This window comes from Lepidochelys kempii, chromosome 11 (genome assembly GCF_965140285.1).
Source record: "Lepidochelys kempii isolate rLepKem1 chromosome 11, rLepKem1.hap1, whole genome shotgun sequence".
NCBI lineage: Eukaryota > Metazoa > Chordata > Testudines > Cheloniidae > Lepidochelys > Lepidochelys kempii.
Window position 1 is genome coordinate 80,715,117 of NC_136390.1, and position 18,255 is coordinate 80,733,371.

Sequence of the window (18,255 nt, forward strand, 5' to 3'; positions counted from 1 at the left end):
ATGTGTCTTAGCAGATTTTGGGCACTACCACAATACAAATAATAAGCAGTAAAGTAATTTAAGGATCCATCATCAACATTAATTTAGCCATCTTGTAAATTCTGTGTCTTGTAGTATACATATTGTTACCTAAACTGTAATGTGAATCTCAGGTGTGGATAATATCAACATTGGGCATTTCTAAGGTACCTGTAGTTGTGGGTATCTAAACACCATTGTTGAGTTAAACGTTTAACCAGATGAGTAGGAATAGATATTAGTATATGAGCAATGAGGCTGAATTATTGTGGCTGCTGGAGCCCTTCGCATTTTCCAGATCTTGACTTTTTGTAATTGTGCAACCTCAGCATTTCATTAACTTAGCCACTGGCACTTGCTTTCTTTTCCAAGAGCAGGATGGGGAAAATGCCTGTATTTATAGTAGGAGGACTTGTGGCCCCTTAGAAACTAACAAATTTATTTGAGCATAAGCTTTCGTGGGCTAAAACCCACTTCATCCGATGCATGCAGTGGAAAATACAGTAGGAAGATATATGTATATATGTAACCCTTCTGCCCGTCAGAGTTGGCAGCAACAAGGGCCAGGTTCAGTATCTAGGGGTTCCATTCCAATAACACAATGCAAAACCGGCTCGAGCCCCCACCCAGTGACCTGGGACAAATATATACTGTGGTGCCTCCAAGAGGCAATACTTCCCCTCTGGCAAGCACATAGTCTGAGTGTAGCAAAAAGCCTTTTAATGACAGAGAGAAACAATGTGGCATTATGTTGGGGAAACACCACCAACAGGATTCATAACACAACCTATGAGCAAAAAAACCCCCCCAAGCAAATTGGGGTGTGTCCTTTCCCTTTGGTTCTTGAGCCCAGCAACCCAAAATCACCCAAAGTCCCAAAAGTCCAATGACCCAAAAGTCTCTGTCCCTGGTCAGGGCAGCCCCAGAGTTCGAAAGTTTATCTGCAAAGTTTTACCTCCCAACCTGGGTGGAGATGGGGGGGCGGGTGGTGGTTAAGGGGCACCTTACGTGGTCCAAAGCTGATGGCCCCACCTCTCCATGGGGCTCCGCTCTGCCAGCTGCCCCGTGAGCTGCTCCAGGCATCCAACAAACTGCTCTGCTCCACCAGCCGCTCTGCTCGCCGTCCCGCAAACTGAAGTGCTCTGCTCTGCCAGCCGTCCCGCAAACTGCAGTGCTCTGCTCTGCCAGCCGTCCCGCAAACTGCTCTGCTCCACAAACCCTGCTCTGCTCACCGTCCTGCAAACTGCTCCGCCATATATTTTCAGGCTCCCCACTACTTGATAAATTGTGGATAAATTGGAGAGAGTCCAGCGAAGGGCAACAAAAATGATTAGGGGTCTGGAACACATGAGTTATGAGGAGAGGCTGAGGGAGCTGGGATTGTTTAGCCTGCAGAAGAGAAGAATGAGGGGGGATTTGATAGCTGCTTTCAACTACCTGAAAGGGGGTTCCAAAGAGGATGGCTCTAGACTGTTCTCAATGGTAGCAGATGACAGAACGAGGAGTAATGGTCTCAAGTTGCAGTGGGGGAGGTTTAGGTTGGATATTAGGAAAAACTTTTTCACTAAGAGGGTGGTGAAACACTGGAATGCTTTACCTAGGGAGGTGGTAGAATCTCCTTCCTCAGAGGTTTTTAAGGTCAGGCTTGACAAAGCCCTGGCTGGGATGATTTAACTGGGAATTGGTCCTGCTTCGAGCAGGGGGTTGGACTAGATGACCTCCTGAGGTCCCTTCCAACCCTGATATTCTATGATTCTATACTTAACACAACACTCAGTGATTTCAGCTCTTAGTAAGTTTAGCTGTTTTGTGATTTCAGCTTGTAGTAGGGGAGCCTCAGTGCTGGTGCACCATTAGCCCAAAGTGAATTGAGCTCAGCAGCCTGTAACCAGACTCCTAATAGAATCAAAATTAGCTCTGATATTCCACAGTGGAGAGAGGAGGAAGTACAATTAGCATGTAAAGCCCTCACCAGGGAGCCCATACCACCAAGTATTAATACCTGTCCCCAGCCTCACTCCCTTCACTGGGTTTTTGGAACCCATGACCCTTGCCTAGCAAGTGCTGCTTAGTTGATGGTGAGTCCCTCCATCATAACAAAAGGCCGAGTACAGTTCCACTGTCCTTGATTCACATAATCAGGATAATAACAGTTTATTCTTGCCCCAATAACAGAGAAACTGGGGCTCCTACAGCAGCCAAAGTGACCATCTAGGCAGGGTGGGTGTGCCTATGCAAATGAGATCAGCCCCTAAAGTTCTTTTCCACAGCCCACCATGACTCCCCACCAGATGTCAGGGTAGAGCTCATCCTGACTCTGCTTACATCTATATACACAGAGAACATGAAGCAATGGGTGTTATCATACACACTATAATGAGAGTGATCAGTTAAGGTGAGCTATTACCAGCAGGAGAGAGAGAGAGAAAAAACAGAACAAAAAAACCAAAAACCTTTTGTAGTGATAATCAAGATGGGCCATTTCCAGCAGTTCACAAGAATGTGTGAGGAACAGTAGGGGGGAAAATAAACATGGGGAAATAGTTTTACGTAGCCTTATGCTGGGATTTTCAAGAGTCTAAGTGCTTTAGGCACCAAATGCCAATGAAGCTAATTCAGAAATAATTTTAACTTCCTTTTTGCCCTCAAACCAAACACAGTGTTTATGTCTGTTTTAACTGCAAAGTTTTAGTCCCTGGCCGCTTCTGCTGTATCTTGAGGAATGTGTAGATTTAATTTTTTACAATGAATATTTTGCATAATATTTTCTGCTATCCCATAACTTAAAACGAGGGAGAAGATTTGCTCAGACTTTTAAAAAAATATAATTTTTGGGCAGAGATCAAAGGTTTCAGCCCCAAAGGTGAATTCTTGGAAGATTGTGAACACGTGAAAATGGGGTAAAATGAAAATAGTTTTCCAACTTTAACTACCAATTACAGTACTTGCTGCATGAGCATGTTATTTAGTACTGTTAGCATATACTTATCTAGCTCCCTGGTGACAGAGGGCTAGTTGCAGCACCTTGGACTGGAGGCTCAACTGGATGGTTGTAAACCACTTTTTCTTGGGAGATGATGAATAAGGCTGCAAGTCTGTCATGAAGGTCACGGAAGTCATGGATTCCGTGACTTTCCATGTCCTCCGTGACTTCTGCAGTGGCTGGTGCTGGCCCAGGGGCTAAATCTTCCTAATATTGCAATAAGTGTCTTTCTGTGGATGAAAATACATGAGTAAAATTAATAAATAATGAACCACTGTAAATTTGCTTTAGCCCAAAGGAGCTGCCAGTCGGTGCTTAGACTGTTCAGTTGAACAAACCTGTCCATATTCAGCCAAGAAGATTTATCTACAACGTGCAGAGAAGGTGAGTATAGTACTGTTTTCAAGCAATATATCTTCCAAATATTGACTACATTGATCTCAAAATGTGTTCAGTTTCCAAGCAAAAGGAACTCATCTTTTGGTTTTCCTAAGATCTTGGAACATAAGAATTACTGTATAACATCAGACCATTGTGTCATCAAGGATAATATTTTGCTTCCGATAGCCAACACTTGACGTTTTGGAAGAAACAAGAAGGCCAAAATGTATCCAAGCTGTTTGCTGAGTGTTTGCCATGGGAAGGGGATGATTTCTTTCTGACTCCAACTTTGTATAAAAGTGAATTTTAAAGGTTTTATAAATAAATGGGATCAAAGAAATGTTAGGAGGGAGCTTCAGTAATAGATTTTAAGGCCAGATGGACCACTGTGATCATCTCGTCTGACTCATAACATGGGGCATAGGACTTGCCTGAATTAATTTCTGCTTCAAGTCCAGTAGCTGTTGTTGAACTAGAGTATATCCTTTATTAAAACATCCAATCTTGATTAAAATTTTCTAGTGATGGAGAATCCACCAGAACCCTTTTAAGATGCTAAATGTAAATTTAGAAGCATATGAATAGAAATGGCCTAATTTTTTTTCAGAAGTGCTGTGCAAACCCAATTTCCATTGAACTGAGTGGGAGTTGCAGATGCTGAATATCTCAATACATTCCTGTAGTAATGTAGGGGGATGGCTGAGTTTATCTAAGAGGCACATCTCTTTACAAGGACACAAGTATGAAAGTGAGGAATTGGTGTGATGGGTTGTCCCCCCTCTCGGGGTGCCACCTAGGGCTGGATTAAGATTATGAGGAGCCTAAGGCTAATGGAGGGAAGGGTCTAAGTATGAATTACATATTGCAAAAAAAATTATGAAGTCATCAAACATTTTTCTACTTACATATTTACATATTATTTATTTATGTAAAATTAACAAGGTTATTCTGCTCTCATGACACTCAGTTCTTCAAACACATTTTTTTCCTAGCTTTAGCTTTGGCAAAGTCATGAATGATGTCATCATAATTCAAAACCCTGATGATTTAATTCTCAATGCTCAAGAGGAACAAAGCACTGAGATGCTCTTGAGTCATGGTGGATTGGAGGACCTTTTAGACCCTTGTTAGAAGAGAGAAGAAACATTCTCCACTACAGTTAGTGATCATTAGTGACAAATACAGCCATAATGCAGTTTCAACATTTGGGAAACTTTCTGTCACTGGATTCAGTGATAACTTGGTACATCCAAATAGATTTGCTTTTGTCATCTTTTCTCTCTATATCTGAGAGTGTGATGCAAATTCAACAAATTGAACAAATTCTTTAGTAAAATCTACTGGAAGATCGTTTGGGTACTTCTGACACAGACATTTGATACCTTCACTGACTTTGGAACTTGAAATGTTAGGCAAAAAATTTGTCAGTACTCTAAAGGTTTTGTCAATATTTTCATAAGCCTCAATCCGATGTTCTAATGCACTCTTCAGTTTGTCGATGATTGTGATGAAGGTATTAACTGTGAAGGCCTCCTTGTCACTGAATGAGTGGGCAGTTGCATCGTTGCATGTCTTCTGTCTTTTGCAGCATTTGGCAGACTTCTACTCATAGTTAGCAGGCCTTGCAGCCCCCTGAATTTCATAGGCATTAAAACTATCCCACATTTGTTGAAGAACAGTTCCAAGGCTCCTCATTAGGTTTACAGCACTGGAAAGGTCAATTTGAGCACTTTGCAAGCTTAGACTGCACTTGCTGAATGGCTGAAGTATATCATTCCAACCCTCACACAAAATACCAGTTTCCAAAGTGTGCATTGCATCATTCAGGGTCTTCTCATCTTTTCTTGTTGTGATTCAGGGGTGACCTGAGGAGGTGAGTGGAGAATCCCAAAGATAGCAAGTATTCATAAGACTTTTCAAGGCTGGAAAGGACCATTATGATCATCTAGACTGATCTTTCTCATAACACAGCCCATGGAATTTCACCTTCCTCAGTTGAGCTATAGCTAAGGCTGCGATTTAATCACGGGTATTTTTAGTAGAAGTCATGAACCAGGTCACAGGCAAGAAACAAAAAATCATGGCCTGTGACCTGTCCATGACTTATACCACAAATAACCCTGATTGAATCTTGAGGGGGCAGGGAGGGAGCCCTGGGGGGCCCACAGCACCAGCTGCAGGGAGGGAGCCCTAGGCTCAGCCATACTGGCCGCTGTAGAAGTCGGACACGGACAGACAGACCCGGAGCCTTAGCTATAGCGTATCTTTTAGAAAGAATTCCAATTTTGATTTAAAGATTTCAAGGTGAATCCACCAGCTACCTAGGTAAGTTGTTCCAATAGCTAATTACCCTTTTAGTTAAAAAAAAAATTAATTTTATTTCCCATCTTAATTTGTTTGGCTTCTGCACCCAGAGAGTGGATCTTTTTATGCCTTTGTTGCCTAGAAACCCCCCAACTATCAGAAATCTTCTCTTCATGTAGGAAATTAGACTAATCAAGTTGCCTATTGACCTAGAGTCACTCCTGTAGCTCTCTTCTGAGCTCTTTCCAATTTGTTAACATAATTTTTAAAGTGTGGACACCAGAAGTGGACCCGGTGTACACAGAGATCATACCACCTCTGGGCTCCTACTCGATGCTCCCCTGTTTATACCTCAGTGGATCATGCTACCTCTCTTGCCACAGCATCATGCTGTGAGTTCACGTTGTTTACTGACAGGAACAGGTTTGCGCCCCAGCTGCAGCAAATGGTTCTGATTTCTGTACATATAAATGAGAATTTGGTCCAAGATAAGAAGAGGCAAGTTTCTTGCCTTTTTAGATGAGATAAGAATACAGTATGTCTTGCATAAGTAACATTGTTGTTATTTTTGTAGGGTTATTTTAATTGGCCAGTGTCTGTTGTGTGCAACAGTGGAGTTTGTGACATAGAATCTGTGACAGAGGGCCTACGCAGCGGTCCATACGGAAGATGCGTTTATGAATGTGACAATGATGTTGTCAGTAACCAGGTATGATATTTTTTTGTTCATCTAAGTAGTGTATGTAAAATTTTATTTATTTACTTACGTTAAAAAATTGTAGAGATGAGTCCTGAGTATGAAACCAGTATGTCTTCAAATAAATCAGTTAAGCTGTTTTATTTGGTTAAAGTTTTCCCTGTTTGAGATTTTGTAAGGAAAGATTGGCCCTTGAGAAAACGTTGGTGTATAAGCTCTAGTCTTTTGGACATGCTTCCACAAGCATAGGTCTAGTAGCACCACTCCGATACAGCGTGAACCCGCTGGAAAAAGTCGCCTGTTGAAAAGCATACTGTGCGCAGCACAAGATAAAACCAAGTAAAACTCTGTGACAAATAAAGCCTGTACAACACTTGAACTCTGTGCTGCTCTAGTAGAAATGTTCACAACACACAACTCATGGATTTTACAGCTTGCCTCTTGTGCTAGAGATGTAACTTCTGTTAATTTCATCTTTCAGCTGTTTGTGCTGTCTACTTTGTAACTCCTAGTTATCTGATAGATGACAGGAAATACACCTTCACCCGCTCCTGCCAGATTCCCCTCGGCACTTTTAGAGGGGCCGTATGTTTCTTAACTTCTCTACTCTCTGCAGGTTGTTAACATGGAGTTTGAAGGAGGAGCAACAGCTGCTTTTACCATGATGGCCTTTACGGAGCAGCTGTGTAGAAGGAAAACCACCATCTATGGGACCAAGGTAAATGAACGGGAGATTGCCCCACTGTTCAGTACCTCACCATTTCTATTTACTGAGCATAATCTTGTTCCCACTGAAATCAATGAGAGTTGTGGATAAGGCCTATTATAAGGATATTATGGGTAAGGCCCTTTGTAAATCACACGTTCATGGACTGCATGGAAATCATGGAATTAGCCCTTTCCAACAGCAGGGAGGTGGAAGTGGGCATCACTGCTCCCGCGTCCCCACTGAGGTTGCTCATTGCGGGGGTTAGCAGGCTGGTCCCATTCAGGAGGGGGGCAGGAGGATGGTGAGCTGGTCCTATCCCAGGGCGTGGTGAGGGGAGCGTCTGACCGCATGGCACTAGATGGTCTGGGGCAGGAATCAGGGCCTAGCTCACTCCGCACTGAGATCCAGCTTAGGCTGCCACTGCTGATTCCTGTCTGGCCAGCAGGCAGAGAGAGGCAGCCCTGATAATGCAGCGATTAGGAGTGGCCCATCCCAGAGCAGCCCCTGGCAGCCTTGGGGGAGACAGCACAGGAGCTGAGACCAGGATCCATCCCCCACCGTAGCCAACACAACGACAACGGCCAGCACTGCAGCCACTTGGAATATGAGCAGCTGCGTGAGGAGGCCCTACCCCGATGGAGAGATCGGGGCTTGAGGTAGCCCTCTTCCCTGCAGGGCGATCAGAGTGTGAGGATCAGGCTGAGGGGAGGGATCCTGGCCTCAGCTCCCCGCCAGCTGGTGTTGTGTTGTCTCCTCCCAGGCTGCCGGGGGTCACAATGGGGCGGGCCAGGCTGGGGCATCGAATCGTGGTGTTGTCAGGGCTGCCCCCTTCTCCCCACTGGACAGACAGGAAACAGCAGCAGTTGCTGGAGCTGAGCATGGAGCTAGCTGGGCCCCAATCCCTGACCTGGGTTTGGCTGGGTTGGACTGGCCAGCATCGTGTGGTAAGACACCAACACTGCCTGCGATAGGACCAGCCCTCCACCTCCTACCACACTCTGGGATGGGACTGACCCGCTAACTGTGCTTCTGCCTTGGCACTGTTGGAAAAATCACAGCAGTTCAGGGGTGATAGCAGCCATGCCTGTCCCATGAAATGCAAACTTTTACCTGGGACGCTACCGTGAATTTAAAAAAGAAAAGAAAAAAAAAAAGTCTGTTATTTTCTGAGGACCTTACTTATGGGGACACTACCTCATTCCCATTAAAGGCCAGAGAGACAGAGACACTGAGGGCCTGGATTCAAAGTATGAGAGATTCTAAGCAAAAGCGATGGTAGTTTGGAAAGGTAGGAATGTAGAACAGTCGGCATTATGTGAGGAGAAGCAGCAAGGCTTGAACGTGTGTGAGTCAAAAGAGGGCCAAATCAAAGATGATGCCTGGATTATGGGCCTTAGCGATTTTTGAATTAATATCTTGCTATAAACACTAACCCTTCAGCATACTATGTGTGTAACTGCTAACAAAGTGTCGTTATGGGGAAACGTCTTGCTGAGTGCAACTGTTTTTCATCTCTGTTGCTGCACTGGTTTATTGGACACCTCTGTTACGCAAACCACGATGGTCTAGTAATTCAGTGCTATGTATGCTAACTGCCTCTCCAAGACTATTTTACCATATAATATTTCCTGCTGTTTTATGTTGACTTTTGAGACCCATTTTAAAGGCCTGTGACCATATGAGGCCTTTGTCAAACTGGAGGTCAGTGGCCAGCAAATAAACAAGTGCAATAGCTCTGTCATGCATTTTTGATCCTCCTGCTGATTAAGCTAGCCATTCTTTTAATACCACGTAGATGCTGTCCATAGCGAAGATATTAAAAACATACAACGTAACTTTTCTAGGAGTGGTCTTAATATCTTATTTAGAGATTTTTATATACATTTTTATTGTGATACAAACTCATTGTGGACATTACATTTAGGGTGCGTCTACACTGCCCATGTTGAAGCGAGGCCACGCCGTGGGCAATGTAGACATGCTTTAGACACACTAGAAACACTGTCAAAAATTCGGAGTGACGTTTTTAGTAAGGTGTGTTTTGTTCTTTACTTTGGACTTCTAGGGAGAACTATTCTGTGATGGTGGGGGACCAGTGCAAGTTTTTGACTTTTGCACAAGAGAGAAAACTTCTTATCCAACAAACAAATCCACGTTCATTCCAAGCCATTTAATGGGTCACGATGGAGCTGACTACTATCTGATGGACAGCTTTATTTCAGCTTTAACTGTAAGTTCTCTTTGTCAACCCTGCCACAAGGGTAGGGATTTCCACAATAACAGACATTCAATAAAAGCAGCAGTGGTAGCAGAAGTCCCATTATTTAGACATCTCCTCCCTCATTCTACAAGCCCCTTGTGAGAAACTTCTCTCGACTATAGTCAGATTTCTGGGTGATGAGGGGATAATTACATCTTAAGTGTGGATTTGGAATGCGTTTACAACTTAAAATGACAATATTTTTGTATTGTTGGCTGTCCCTTATCTCCTAATTGTGAATAAAATGTGGTTTATAAAATGGCTCTTCCTTCAAATGTTAAAACTTTGAGCGTCAGAGGAAGCTGGAACATCAGCTCAGGTTTGTCTTCTGAAGATGCAAAGTTTTAAGTAAAAGAGATCTAATACAGCCTTCGGGCCTCAGCCCTCACATTTACTTCTGTTTTTATTTTTTAAAACAATGACAATCCTATGTAAAAACCCCCTGTGAATTAGGGTTGCACAAGTGCATGTCTTCACAAAAACACAAACATTAGAAAGCGCGAAACACGTAAGTTAAAGGAACATTCATTCTCAAGCATTAGGTTACTACCATAATGCTACTCAACCACTTCAAAAAGAATGCTGAGAAATTGGAGAGAGTTAAAGCTACAAGAATGATGTGTGGTCTGACAGCATACCCCGCAAAGAGAAACTTTGGCTCAATCCATTTAGTTTACCTCAGAGAAGGTTAAGAGGTGAGTTGATGATGGTCCTATAGTGATCTACATAGGGAGCAGATATCTGATACTAGGGGACTCTTTTTAATCTAGCAGACAGAGGTGTTAGAAGATCCACTGGCTTGAAGTTGAAGTCAGCAAAGTTGAAACTTGCAGTAAGATGCCACCAGTTCTATCAGGGAAGGTAATTACCACAGTTCTTGATAATCTGTTCCAGTGGTTAAATTACCACACTTTGTCTTTAAAACAAGGCTTTGATGCTTTTCTAACCTATACAATTTAGTTCAAAGACAAATTGTTGGACCGGATGCAGGAATTTCTGGGTAAACTCTATGGCCTGTGTTATGCAGGAGGTCAGACTAAATGATGACAGTGGTCTCTTCTGACCTTGGACTCTGAAGCCACACCAACATGCTAACTGAAACAGCAATGCACAATGTGAATTATAAGCTGTTAATTCGTTGTGTTGTATAACATTATGAACATAGACATGCAATGATATGACTCTATGTTCCAGTAGCGTTTGTGTACATGAGGGTCAGCAGCCGGGATTGAACTTGGACCTCTGGATCTAAAACTACAAGCCTCTATTTATTGCCTGAGCTAAAAGGCTGTAGCAGACAAATAAACATCTATGCGGCCCAGTCAATCGAGGGGGGACAGAGAAGTGCACTTTGTCACCCTGGGTTATGTTTGGTATTGAGTACTGTGTAGCTGATACTGTCTTTAAAGTAATAGGGCTCAGTACACAGCCAGTATGGGCCAACAGGGGCGTGCCCAGAGGCCCCGACCAACTGGGGGGCCCCACAGGTGCAGCTGGAAATCTAGCTGTGGCCCCTGCTCCTTCTCTCTCCCCCTCCGGCTCCTCTTCCCCCGGAGGCCCCACCTCAGGCCAGCCAGAAAAGCCTGGAGGTGGTGAGGAATCCCCCCGCCTCAGACAGAGCTGGCTGAGTGCTGCTCGCCCAAGCCCCATGCTGAGCTGGCCCTAGCCCCCCACCTGGCGCTGGAGCAAGGGGCTCCCTGTGTGGGACTGGAGCAAGCCCCTCTCCTTCCTCCACCACTGTGTGGCATGGCGCGCACCCAAGACCCTCTACCTTTCCTGCTCCTCTCCCCTGCATGGAGGTGCTCTGAGCCCCTCTTCCATCCCTTCCCCCCCCCATGTGGCACTGAGCTCCCCCGAGCCCCTCTCCCCCTGTACAGAGTTGGCCCTCTCCCCTCCCCCTTGCAGGGCTGGCCCAAACCACTCCACAAAACCCCCCATCTTCCCCCTCACAGGGCTGACTCACGCCTCATCCCCCCTCCACACCCCGAGCCCTGCCACTCACCTGCCCTGTTGGCAGTAACATTCTAATTAATATTTACTCCATTTAACTGTATGGTGATTGCCCAACCACTGTCTAACTCTTGCTTTGGTATAACTCGATTAAAGGGATGATAAACAATTTATTTCTGAATACTCCCTTGAGCCTGATCATGCAGTCCTTTTGGGAGAGGGATGCAGAGATCCAGCTTTATAAACCAGACTTCTCTGTCTTTTATTCCTGTAACACTAGAAATAATTTTGTTTTTTAAACAGGAGAATAAACCATCCCTCATTCAGACTGGTCCAGAAGCAACCCTGCAGACCCACCTCCTTGTATTTGAGGCTGAGAAATCCAGAAAAGAAAACCGTGTTGTGTGTTTAGAAATGAGAAAGGAACTCTTCCCAAAGCCTACATACAAATGAACTTTTAAATTTGAGGAGACAGAATAAAAACTGGTCCCAGTTACCAGGGAAATCATGTCTTGTTTATACTAATCTGGAATATATATGGGGATGGGCATTACATAAAATCAAACTTTGCATACTACAAATCTGTAAAATGCAAAAGGTGTGTTTAATAGAATTTTCTATATCGTTTCATTAATTGTTGTAGATAAAGAAAAAATATTAAAAATCATCAGTATTTTTTTCTGTCTTGGTTTCCTTTAAAGGACACGAAGCTTATTCTTACAGCAGCACTTCACTTAACCCTTAAGTACACTCTGACCTGAGCAACCAGCAGTTAGGAGGTACAATGGCAAAGGTTTTGAGAGCATGGAAGTGAGTTTAACTCAGCATTTCTCGCATGCGGCCACCAGGGGCTTTTTGTGCAGGCCTAACAGCCTCCTGGGCAGTGGTGGAGAGGCCAAAGCATCAGCCTCTCCCCTTCCCTCCCTGGTGCTCCTGCATGAGCCACCATGCACCGCCTCTGGAGACAGGTGGGGCACCATGCTGCAGGAGCCAGGTGAGTTCTTGACTCACCTGTGAGGTGGGCAGGGCACGTTGGGGCTTGGGCTTCAGCCCTGGGTGAGAACCTGGCCGCAGGGCTTCAGCTGCACGGCTTGAGCCCCGGGCTCTGACCCAGGCTCCGGCCACGTGACCTTGGCCCTGGGCGCTAACCCCCGTCTGTGCAGCAGCAAGTGCTGGCTCCGGGCTCTGGCACCGACCCCCAGCCCTCACCCCGCTCCCTAACCCCAGCCCCAGCCCCAGGGTGGTGGGTGTTGATCCACACCTCCAGCTGCTCAGCAGCAGCCGCCACCAACCCTGGACTCCAGCCGCTCGCTCTGGACCCTGGGGGTGCTGCCTCCCAGCTCCAGCCATATGGCAGCAGGGCTCACCGTTCTCCCCGACGCCTCCCCGAACCCCCATTTATCGCCCCCAGCCCCCACTGCCTTCCCTGGTTCCACCTCTATCCCCCCCATTTCCCCAGACCCCTGCTGCCTCCCTCTCCAAACCCGGGGCTTGCTGAGAAAAGCGAAACAAAGAAACATGCAAGTATCACTTTTCACAGCACACTGACTAGCTACCTGGGAGGCTGTGAAAAGTGATACTTGTATGTTTGTTAATATCACTTTTCACAAACTCCCAGCTAGCTACTGAGTGTGCTGCGAAAAGCAATATTCAACATACAAATATAATTTTTCATATTATTTGTGAGTCTGAAAAAACCCTACATAAATAAATTACAAGGATTTGGACACGCGTATGTGCATATTTATTTGTTTTTCCTACAGTTAAGTATTTTAGGGAAAAGTGTCAGTGCGGCCACCAGCAAGAATCGGTGGTCACAGTCCGAGGCCACCAAAAAATGTGTTCTGAGAACCCCTGGTTTAAATGTACTAATAGGCAAAATCCAAACCAGCCATGTCTGCCTGAACCTTTTCAGGCAGGACTTCAGGTATCACCCAAAAGATCTTATTTTTCTTTGGTTCCATGTATACATTTGCTCAGATTTTACGACTCCATTAAAAATGTAACCAATTCCCAGCTGCCTGGCAAGTGAGAGCTGGCTGAGTTTCCATGGTTCTCCCCGCACCCTTATGGGTGTGCTGCCAAGGGAGCAACACACAGGCCTGCAATGAATCTCAAGTGCCTCTAACTTGCCTAGCTCTTCTCAGCCATTTCTCTTGCTGTGAGCTGCCCTCCTTTTGAGCCCCACCAACTTCCTCACATGCAGGAACAGCAGCAGATTGCCATCTTGGAGCAACAGCTGAGGAAGGCGACTTTTCTGTCAGCACTAGAGTGGTCTATTGTATTGTGCTCTTCTTAAATAAGCAGGATACTGTGATCGTCCAGTGAGCGTGTCTCAGCTTTGTTACGTCGAGTGCTTTAAAAGGGGTGATGCGCTGCACTGTGTGGGCTGAGAAAGATCTCATGTGCTCCCCATCATCAATTCTGAGATTTGCACTGATTGGCATTAAGGCTTTTGGGGTGATGGTTCTATGACTCAAACTCAGTGGCTTTGTTTGGTCTACCAGAGTCTGAGGTTGGTGATCTTCGGGGATGGTACAAGCCTTACCTAAGACATTTAAGCGAGTTAGAATGTGGATGGAAGACTCTAGAATGAATGATGTGCGAGTTCCTCCAAGTAACAGGGATAGCCGTCTGCCTCTGAACATAGCTCAATTCTTATTGTGCTTAACACGCTGGAATATGAATGGCTGCTATGGGTGGCTGATAATCTGTGAACATCATGTAGTAATTCCTGGATTTTTAAATTATTGTTTTAGCGGGATGCATGTATAATGTTTGATCAAATACTGTTCAGGGAGAAAGGTATAAAACCATCCAAGTATTTGCTATGTTTAGAGCGGTCATGTTCTGTGGGATACCTTCTGGAAGAACAGTAGTGTGGTTAAGTAATTCGTGTCACATTCTGTGCTGCACTCCTGCACCGAAAAAAGGATTTTCTGCTGCTTACACTATTTGCAGCTTCATTGGGTGAAAATAAAGAAGCAACAGTGGCCAGGTCTGAGTGTCCCTGTAAAATTAAAAACCAACTGTGGCTTGTCTTAAGTAATGGTAAGGTGACGTTTAGAAGGAAGCCTCCAGGTGCATCCTCACCTGTTCGTTGATCCAGCACAACTTCCTATACATTAGACTCTTACGACAGTCAGTAACGCTCTCTCTACCTCCACAATAGAGCTATTTAGAAAACGGGAGTTTGTATTCAGTTTGTATGAATGCTGTAATCTGGAAGGCCCAGATCCACAAAGGTATTTTGGTTCTTGACTTCCATTGGATTTCAGTGGAATTTAGGAGCCTAAATTTTACCTTTGTGGATCTGGGCCTAAGTAACTGCAGTTTGACAAACATGAAAGATTAATAATTTGTGAAAAATAAGAAGTAATTAACAAATGAGGACAATCAGAATCCTTGTCTGAGGACTCCTAAAGCCTCAAAATACTATAATGTTCTTATGAAATAATTCACATCCACTATCATTTCTTTGCCTGTAGTAAATATATTGTCCTTTTTAGTTGGCACACTGTTCTGATCGTTGTCTGTACAGTAATCTTTTGAGTAATTCAGTTCAGTTAGATGTTATCAGTCACCTGGAGTTTCTTCCTCAGAAGCTGTTATGGCTTTTCAAGGCTCTTCTCTTCCTTAATCTTTCTGCATTTGTGATTGTCATAGGATGCAATGGGAAAAATCCAGAAAGACCTGAAAGAAAGATGATTTATGTTTATAGCTGGAGTTGCAATATGACTGTTCTAGACTCACAGATTCAAAGGCTAGAAGGGAGCGCTGTGATTATCTCATCTGACATCCTATATAACACATGCTATAGAACTTCCCCAAAATAATTCTTAGCATATATATTTCAGAAAAACATCCAATCTCAAGTTAAATTGTCAGTGATGGAGAATTCACGACAAGCAGCGCCCCTTACCCAGGAATCCCGTCACAGCCTCCTGGAGATTGTTCTCTCGAGGGAAATCCCGGATTCTCTTTTCCAGCTCGGGACTCAGGCACCGGATGCGGAGACATGGCCTTCTCATCCCTGCAGAGACACGAGCGTGTTTATTCCTCCCCCTCCTTTGCTCTTAGTTCCTGCCCCCCAGAGCCAGATGGGGAGTGGGTGGGAGCTGGGCCACAGGCAGGGCTAACGGGGCCGTGACCTCTGCTGCCCAGGGAATTCACTGCCTGCACGATCTGCCGGGGGGGGGGGGCCGGCCTGGAGACTGGGGGCCTCTCTCCATCCAGAGAGAAAACCCAGCCCAGGCAGGGCCAGCTCCCCTCACACCTGGCCCAGCCCCACGTTCCCCACAAGGGCCTGGAGGGGCTTCTCCCAGGGATGAGCGAGGGGCTCATTCTCCAGGCCCAGCTTCTCCTCAGCTTCTCCTCTCAGCCTCCAAGGGGCCTGGTCACTCCCCGTGGGGTGGGGGTTCTGGGACCGAGACACTGCCCTACGAGGGCCGGGGCTGGGACACTCAGCTCTTTCCCCACAGGCCCTTGGGCCCCCCTCACACGGGACAGGCTTTGGGCCATGACAGAGCTGGGGCCAGGTCCCAGCTGGGCCCTCGGGGTGACAGGCTCTCAGCCCCATTAATGATCCCCCAAGCCAGCCTGGTCCCAGGGAGGGTTCTCCAGCCCAGAGCTGTGGGGCACTCCCCTTCCCAGGGTGGGTCACACAGACACAGCGGCAGCAGCCCCAGGGCTATGGGGATGGAGGGGGGCTGGATCCAGAGGGTGAGACCGTCCCACGGTCGGGATGCTGGGTCTGCTGCCTGGGCTCTGAGCCCTGGTCTACACTAGGACTTTAGGTCGAATTTAGCAGCTTTAAATCGATGTAAACCTGCACCTGTCCACACGATGAAGCCCTTTATTTCGACTTAAAGGGCTCTTAAAATTGATTTCCTTACTCCACCCCTGACAAGTGGATTAGCGCTTAAATCAGCCTTGCTGGGTTGAATTTGGGGTACTGTGGACACAATTCGACGGTATTGGCCTCCGGGAGCTATCCCAGAGTGCTCCATTGTGACTGCTCTGGACAGCACTCTCAACTCAGATGCACGATTGTTTGCCGTTGCTCTGACGTAGGGAGGGGCGACTGAGGACATGGCTTACAGGGTTGGCTTCAGGGAGCTAAAATCAACAAAGGGGGTGCCTGTACATCAAGGAGTATTTCAGGCAGGACTTCACGGAGGGTTCCAATAAGAAATGGTGCACCTAAGTTATCATTCTTATTGGAACAAGGAGGTTAGTCTGGCCTCTGATTGATACATGGCTAGATTTACCTTGCTGCACCTTCTCTGTGAGTGACTGCAGTGTGACCTAGAGGAATGAGTCCCCTAGACGGGGTGTGTGTGTGTGTGTTTGCAAATGAGTACAAAACAAATCTGGTCTATTTGATCCACTCCATCTATCTTTTACATCTTTGGCTGGCAGCAGACGGTGCAGAAGGACTGCATGCCATCCACATCTCATGGCTGCTCGGCAGAAGATGGTACAATAGGACTGCTAGCCATCCTCATCGCTTGCCTGCCCGGCAGAAGATGGTACAGTAGGACTGCTAGCAGTCCGTATCACCTGCCTGCTCACCATAAGACGGTTCAATAGGACTGACTGCAGGACTAAAGAGAATGACTTGATCAAGTCACTCCAAATTTAGTCCCTGTGCCCATGTCTGCCCAGGCGCTCCTGATCGACCTCACACAGGCGACCAGGAGCACCTCGGACATGACGATGACGGCTACCAGTCCTATTGCACCGTCTGCTGCCACAAGGCAATGGGTTGCTGCTGCTGTGTAGCAATGCCGTACCGCGTCTGCCAGCACCCAGGAGACATAGGGTGACGGTGAGCTGAGCGGCTCCATGCTTGCCGTGGTATGGCGTCTGCACAGGTAACTCAGGAAAAAAGGCGCAAAACCATTGTCTGCCCTTCCTTTCACGGAGGGAGGGAGAGAGGGAACGGAGTCCTGACGATATGTGCCCAGAACCACCCGCGACAATGTTTTAGCCCCATCAGGCATTGGGATCTCAACCCAGAATTCCAATGGGCAGCGGAGACTGCGGGAACTGTGGGGTAGCTACCCACAGTGCAACGCTCCGGAAGTCGACGCTTGCCTCGGTCCTGTGGAAGCGCTCCGCCGAGTGAATGCACTTAATGCCCTTAGAGCATTTTCTGTGGGGACGCACACACTCGACTATATAAAACCGATTTCCAAAACACCGCTTCTATAAATTCGACCTAATTCCATAGTGTAGACATACCCTGACTGTGGGGGCAGACGGAGCCCGGGTGTATCTGCTCACAGCACTTCTGACACCCCAGAGGGGAAGGAGAGACAGAGCAGAGAGTCAGTGGCCATGGCCCAGCCGGCCCCCTGCCCCAGACGGGTCACTCTGCTCCCCCAGCCCGGCCCCACAGGCTGCTCCCCCAGTGGGGTGGAGACTCTGAAGGGCTGTGCTAGAGGGAGCAGAGCCCCGTTCACACCAGATGTTCCGCAGGGACGGGACGGCCGGGTCCTCTGTGCTGAGCCCAGGGCTGGAACAGCCTTTCACCAGCCTCCCCCACCTCCCCGACAGCCCAAACTCCTGTCTCTCTGCAGCCCTGGGCCCCTGGCCCTGCAGACGCCCCGGGCCGTGCTCCCTGCACTGAGTTACCCTGTCAGCCCGAGTGACTCAGGGGCCGTCCCCTCCCTGCACTGGGCTCTGGGTGCACAGAGAGACACAGGGGCAGGGCAGGGACATGGGGAGAGCGGGTGTCTTGGGAAATGGTACAAAGCCTTGTCCGGGCTCCCCAGAGCGTTTCATTCCATCTCTTTGCCAGAGTAACCGTGGCTACACGAGAGCTTTTGCTAGTATAAAAACGTGACCCAAAATCACCAGCCCCCAGCCCGTCCCCACCACTGTCCCAGCACCAGAGTGAAGTGCAGACCAGGCCGTGGCAAATGGTGCTTCCCAAACTGCCCAATGGC

General features: G+C 46.8%; 1 protein-coding gene across 6 annotated transcripts in view; it reads left to right on the plus strand.

The window, feature by feature from the left end:
* LOC140895978 (2,7-anhydro-N-acetylneuraminate hydratase) overlaps positions 1 to 11,978 on the plus strand; it is a 63,929-nt gene extending 51,951 nt beyond the window's left edge. For all 6 annotated transcript variants that reach the window (XM_073306994.1, XM_073306998.1, XM_073306999.1 and 3 more), the window contains 5 exons: positions 3,293 to 3,385; positions 6,261 to 6,395; positions 7,000 to 7,101; positions 9,158 to 9,322; positions 11,606 to 11,978. In XM_073306994.1, coding sequence (XP_073163095.1) covers positions 3,293 to 3,385; positions 6,261 to 6,395; positions 7,000 to 7,101; positions 9,158 to 9,322; positions 11,606 to 11,755 — 645 coding nt within the window. In that variant the 3' untranslated portion in view covers positions 11,756 to 11,978. The remainder of the gene's footprint in view (positions 1 to 3,292; positions 3,386 to 6,260; positions 6,396 to 6,999; positions 7,102 to 9,157; positions 9,323 to 11,605) is intronic.
* Positions 11,979 to 18,255: the final 6,277 nt, after the last annotated feature.